This window comes from Sminthopsis crassicaudata, chromosome 3, assembly GCF_048593235.1.
Source record: "Sminthopsis crassicaudata isolate SCR6 chromosome 3, ASM4859323v1, whole genome shotgun sequence".
NCBI lineage: Eukaryota > Metazoa > Chordata > Mammalia > Dasyuromorphia > Dasyuridae > Sminthopsis > Sminthopsis crassicaudata.
This window is the reverse complement of record NC_133619.1, coordinates 489,822,410-489,828,409: the sequence shown is the minus strand read 5'-3', so window position 1 is coordinate 489,828,409 and position 6,000 is coordinate 489,822,410. Positions and strand designations below refer to the sequence as shown.

Here is a 6,000-nt window from a genome sequence, read left to right as displayed (position 1 = left end):
CCAAGGTAAAACACAGAGGTGGAGAATAGGGAGCAGAATTAAGCGTCAGCGGTTTTTAAAAGAGTCTGCTTTTTAAATGTTTTTCTCTGCCCCCTTGCCTTAAGAAAAAACACAGAAGTAGACAAAGCAGTTCAGGCTTCCTACACCTCCTGCTACAAAGTCCTTTTTTTATTATAGCTTTTAATTACAATCTCATGCATGGGTAATTTTTCAGCATTGACAGTTGCAAAACCTTCTGTTCCAAAGTCCCCCCCCCTTCCCCCAGAAGGCAGTTTGACCAATACATGTTAAATATGCTAAAGTATATGTTAAATACAATATATGTATTCATAGTTATTTTACTGCACAAGAAGTCGACTTTCAAAGTCCTTTTAATGCTTTTGTTTTTGTTTCCAGTTTGCTTTTGATCTGATTTTAAAAATAAATTGTCTTTAAAATAATGTTCTGATGTTATGAGGATGAAGACATCATGCCCAAGTTGCCCCTTGTTGTTCTGGTATCCCCCTCCCGTTTGGCTGGGAGTGGCCAGGCAGGAGTAGAAGGGTGAAATGGAGACCAACATAACAGACTGGTTTTCCTTTATCACTTTTTTGTTTGGCATTTCCTTGTTTATCATTAAACAGGACTAAATATTTGCCCAGTGCTTGGAAGAAGCAGCTAAAAATCGCTGACCAGTCTGGCTCCTGAGGAGGGAGGTCTCATTAGCTCAGAAATAGGTTTGCACACTCAGCACTTTATGCAACAGAAGGACAAATAGATTGAAAGCAAAGCAAAGGGGGGGGGGGGGATGGCATTTTCTTCGTCCCTGCTGCTATTGATGATTTCCACCCTTCCTCCCCCAAATGAAGATCTTCCTGGAAATTCCTGAACTTCAGACACAGCTCGATGTGCCCCAAAGAGCTTTTGGGCATGTGTCTAGTCAGCCCCTTCTTTGCTATGAGAATTTAACAGTCGTGGAAAAAGTCCGGACCTGGAATCAGAGAGCCCAAGTTCAAGTTCTGGCTCTTGCAAAGCTGTGTGCCTTTGGGCGAGCCCATCCAGCTCTCCCGGGCCGAGAAAGGCACTGGGCCGGAAACAGCCCCGGTGCTTCCTTCTCTGATCTACCGTCCTGCGATCCACGTGTTCCATTACAATCAACTACCGATTTAAAGGCGATGCTTCCTTGAGCGGCAGCAGTAAGCCGGAGTTCTTGTAGGCTTACCAAGAGCTCGGCTATAGAGGACCGGGGCTGGAGTCGGGAAGATTGGAACTCAAATTCAGCCTGTGTGCCCTTGGGAGGACGTTTGCTCTGTGAACCTCGGTTTCCATAACTGTAAAATGGGACTACTATGGAAAGGCGAGCTGAGATAGTTGTCAAGCTCTTAGACGTGGTATAAACGCGCGTCGTCACTATCATTTTTAGCTCCTGCAAAGCTGCGATACTTTGTCTTTAAGCGTGGCCTCCCGGACTGAAGCATCTGGTGCAGATGCTAGTTCTGCCTCAGAGATACTGGACCAAACCCTACCCCGATGCCTACTAAACCTGTTTGAAGTTTGGCGAGTCATTGGACCCTCCCTTCATCTGTAGTTTTCTGGCCTGAAAATTGAGGGCGGGGTGTGTGTGTGTGTGTGACTTAGATGACCCTTTACGTTCCTTTCTAGCTCTCAAGCTGTGATCTAAGCTTGTTACCAGAGCAGCGGGTTAACAACTTGTAACAATTATGGTAATGGCTGGCATTTATGTAGTGCTTTAAGGTTTGCGAACATTTTTCATAGGTTGTCTCTTTTGCTCTTCACAACAACCCGGGGAATGAGGCACCATTATTATCCCCATTTTATAGATGGGGAAACTGAGGCTGAGAAGTTGAGTGACCCACTGGGCCACGCCTCTGGGAATGTTTTGAGACGGCATGAAAACTTTTGCTGAATTGTAACTGGTCGGGGCTGCCTCGGTGGAAAGAATGCACAAAACTGGTGCGGCAATTAAACATTTCTCCTTCTTCTCCAAAAGGTGAGGATTTTGGGGACTGCCAGCTCGCACGCGTCCGAGCGCGGGACTGCGTGGCTCCGTGCATTTAACTCGGCTCCGGTTCGGAGCGGCTCCGGGCTTTCGGACCTGTAAGGGCTGCCTGAGCAGCGCCAGCTCGGGGAGCGCGGCGGGAGACCGAACGGTGGCCAGCGCCCGAGCGCCTCCACTTCCAGCCTCGCCGCGGAGGCACAGGGAGGCGGGAGAAGGTCCTTGGGTCCAAGCTTCCGAAACCTACCCGGCCCGGTCGGGTCTTCTCACTCCTGCCTTTCCGCCGCGAGGAGCCCGGGGCCCGCCCCTCCCGCCCTTTCAGCACCGAGCTTGGACAAGCGAGGCGGGGGGGTGGGGCCAATGCGGAAGAAACCAATGAGAGGCGCTGGTGGGCGGGACCTTGCCAGTCAGAGCGACCAAAGGGGCGGGCCGGGGAGGTGGCGGTTTCCTAGGAAACAGCTCGGGCTGGCTGGCTGGTTGCGATCGGGAGCCGGAACCGGAGCCGGAGCCGGAGCCCAGATCGTGGCCGTGACCCCTGGTAGGAGCAGCAACCGCAGCCGCCGCCGCCTCCGCCGCCGCCCGACATGTGGAGTAGCTCCAGCCGGCGGCGAGACCAGCGCCGGAAACTTAGCCTCCTGCTACTGGCTATCATCGTCTTCCTGCTGGTCCGCAGGTGAGAGCTGCCCCCCCACCTCGGGCCGGGCTCCGTCCTCTGCCCCGGAGACCCCCCCGCCGAGTGCGCCCCTCCCCTCCGCGTCCGCCTCTCTCCCTCGGCTCACTTTGTCCCCTCCGCGAGCGCCCCCCGTCCGCGCCCCAGCCGAAACTCCCCGCGCCCCCCCCCCCCGTCCCCTTGGATGCTTCTCTGCCTCTGGCTGGGACTCACGCTGGGACTCGCGCCCCCTCCCCAGTTCCGCGATCTTTTTTGTCGGGGGAGGACAGGTATACGCCTATTTTCCACCCACCCCATCCCCCTCCTTTCTGCCCTCTCCTCGATGCCCTCGAGGTCCGAGACCTCCCCCAGGGGGCTCCATCCCGCCGGAAGCCAGCGGGCCCGGCAGCGCACCCCTCAGCCTCCCGGACGCCGTCTCTCCGCCTCTCCCTCCGTCCCGCCCAGCGCCCAGTTACAGGTGTGCTGGCTCTACGCGCCGGGGGGGGGGGTGGGGGGGTGGGGGGGGTGGGGGGGTGGGAGGGGCGGGCTTCCGAAACCGGGGAGAGCCGAGTTCAAATCCGAGCTGACTCTGGCTGGCTGCGGCTCGCCCGCGCAGGGTCTCTCTCCGGTCCGCTTCTGCTCCTCGTCTGCAAAAAGGGACAGTAGGATCAGAGAGACAGGAGTTATCGATCAGGGGGCGAGGAGTTCGCTGCTAGTGACGGGTCAGTGTTCCCTGGGTCCCGGCTCTTCCGAACGGTTAAATGTGAACTGTGGCAGAGCCAGACGCTCCGCCAAATGCATAGTCCCGCACGCGCGCGGTTTGGGGAAGCGCCGGGGTTAATGTTGGGAGCCGAAGGCAGGGTCGGGGCGAGGCTGCTGAGCTCCCTCGGGAGCCGGGGTCTCCCAGGTCAGCTCCTCCCCGTGTGCTGTCCCGTCCGTGCAACACGCACGCGCACCTACTTATGCGTGCAGTTATAATGCACTTTTACACACAAACACGCATCTAACCGCACATAAACATCACACACAGACATACCGTACATGCATGCTTCACACCTCCCCCCTAAGCACTGAGATCCTCAAGGATGCTCAAGCTTCGGGGGTTTGCCCGTTAGTGTGCACGGGTGTCAGCACAGTCTTTCAGGTGAAAAGCCCACCTCTCATCTTCCCTGTGCCTGAAACGATGGAGGTCACCAAGGGACTGCTCCGGGAGAAGTGAGCACACACGCACAGAGCAAACTCTGAGACCAGTCGTTCCCCGTTCCTTTGTGTCCTGTCCGGGCCTGGCCTTCGCTTCACGCCGGTAAGGACGGACCGTGCTCGCCAGGACTCGGATAAGCCGGGGCCTTTGGTGACTAGTTGTGGGACCGATGACGGGACTCCACAAACCCTGTGTTTTCCCCAAGTTGACGGACCCTGCCTAGAGGCCGCGCGGGATGTGCAAGTGTCAGTGAGGCACGCCGGGCTCCGAGCAGCTCTTTGTCTCCCCGGCACCTCTTTGCTTGTGTCCCAGAGGAGAGGGACCAGGGAGACCAGACGGATTTGTTGACCCCTGGATGGGACAGGAGGAGGAACTCGGATACTTGGCTAATGTGAGAGGCAGGATGGGCTGGTATAGGGTCATCCCCTGAGCTCCTAGCGTCACCTGTCCTTGTGTTTTTCCTGTAGAGCCCGGAGCGGGATCAGCAGCCCCTGGAAAGACCCTGGTTTGCTTTAGGGAGCTTCTGACTCTATTTTGTGTGCAGGGAGCAGGGCTGGAGGACTCCTTGTTAGGCACAGGAGCCACCATCCCCCGGGACCTACCTGCCGGAATACTGTTCTTTTCTCCTTTGTGAACAGCCTCTTCCCCTCCCCGTCTCCAGCTGGACTGGGGCTGAGCAGACTGCTCCAAGTCCCCTTTCCTTCCTGCACCTGAAGGGAAGCTCCTCTTCTCTAGTTTTGTGTGGGCGGGGGTGGGGGGGAGTCTCAGGTTCTTGCTGCAACCCCATGCACTAGGCAGGCTCAGATGGAACTGGCTGTGGAGCTATGCCCACCAAAAACCATTTTCCAAGGTTTTAACAGAGGAAATAAACCTATTTCCGTGAGCTACCCACGGGGGCAGACCAGTCAGTCAACAAGCACTCGTTTAGAGCTTTCTGGGTGCCAGGCGCCGTGCGTGTGCAGGAGTGGGGGGTGCCAGGCGCCGTGCGTGTGCAGGAGTGGGGGATTGGGTTAGGTAAAAGGTATTTCACCCTTTGACCCAGGGTGAGACTGCCGATTCAGTCAGTAACCATACAAAGAAAGGTGGTGGTGGAGAAAACATGCAAATTAATGTATGCAAACAAGCTATATACAAGATAGGAAATAATTAACCTAGAGAAGGCACTGAATTAAGAGGGGTTGGGAAAGGGTTCCTCTGGAGGACCAGATTTTAGATGGGACTTGAAGCCAGGAAGGGGGTAGGGTGTCCCAGGCCTGGGAGACAGCCAAAGAAAAGTCTAGAGCCAGGAGAGGGAGAGCCTTGTTGATGGAACAGCCAGGAGACCAGTGTCCCCGGATCACAGAGTACTTGTTGGGGAGTGAGGTGTGAGAAAACTGGGCAAGTAGGAAGGAGTACGTTATAAAGGACTTTGGACTCCAAAGGGAAGCTTATATTTGATCCTGGAGGTGGTTGAGAACCACGATGATTATAGAACAGGAAGTCTCATGGTCATCCTGTGCAGGAGGAAGATCTCTGACAGTTTAAGATCTGTCACTTGCAGGTACCTTTCTAGAAGCAAAAGGAACAAAAGAAAGGGCCAAGGGGTCAGGATTTGAACTTCTGACTTCAGAGGTAGAAGGATTTACAGCATAGAACTTAATACTATAAGCCAATTCCACTCTTCTCCACCCTCTCCATACATCACAAGAATGTTTGTTTTAATCAGTCCATGACTTTCATTTGTTTTTCTTCAATCTGAAGTCATCTCAGATCTGATGTGCATCTTTTCCTGAGAAGGGGAAGAACCTACAATAAGCAGCCAGCATTCATGATCTATAAAATAGGACTGAATTTCCTCCTTGGAATCTTACCTTTCCTGTAGCATGTTCTCAGTTTTTGCCCTTCTCCCCTCCCTGCCCTCCCCCCAGGTTTCTGAACTCAAGATCCACTGGTAGGAAAGAAAGAGTGCACACAGTAGGCACTCAAATACTTGTTGAATGCTTGAATCAATTGGGTGGGGAGATTGAGAAGATACAAATCAGATCTGGGAACCATAAAGATTTACAGGGAAGGAGTGTGGGAGGTAAGGAAGAAGGAATGATTTTTCAGAAGCCCATAAAAATCATACAATGCCAGTAAACCCAGGAGGGGCTTATTAAATGTTCTCAAATTGAG

The 6,000-nt window shown here is 54.0% G+C and overlaps 1 protein-coding gene across 3 annotated transcripts in view; it reads left to right on the top strand.

Annotated features, from left to right (window-relative positions):
* The first annotated feature begins 1,250 nt into the window (after positions 1-1,250).
* Positions 1,251-6,000, top strand: part of LOC141563113 (beta-galactosidase-1-like protein 2) — a 55,496-nt gene continuing 50,746 nt past the window's right edge. For 2 of the 3 annotated variants that reach the window (XR_012488328.1, XM_074303745.1), the window contains exon 1: positions 1,251-2,669. Coding sequence is in view for 1 of the 3 variants with exons in the window: in XM_074303745.1 (XP_074159846.1) it covers positions 2,581-2,669 (89 nt within the window). In the remaining 2 variants the exon portion in view is untranslated. Of the gene's footprint in view, positions 2,670-3,203; positions 3,368-6,000 lie in introns of those variants that run through there. The other variant, XM_074303747.1, reaches the window with a different exon arrangement.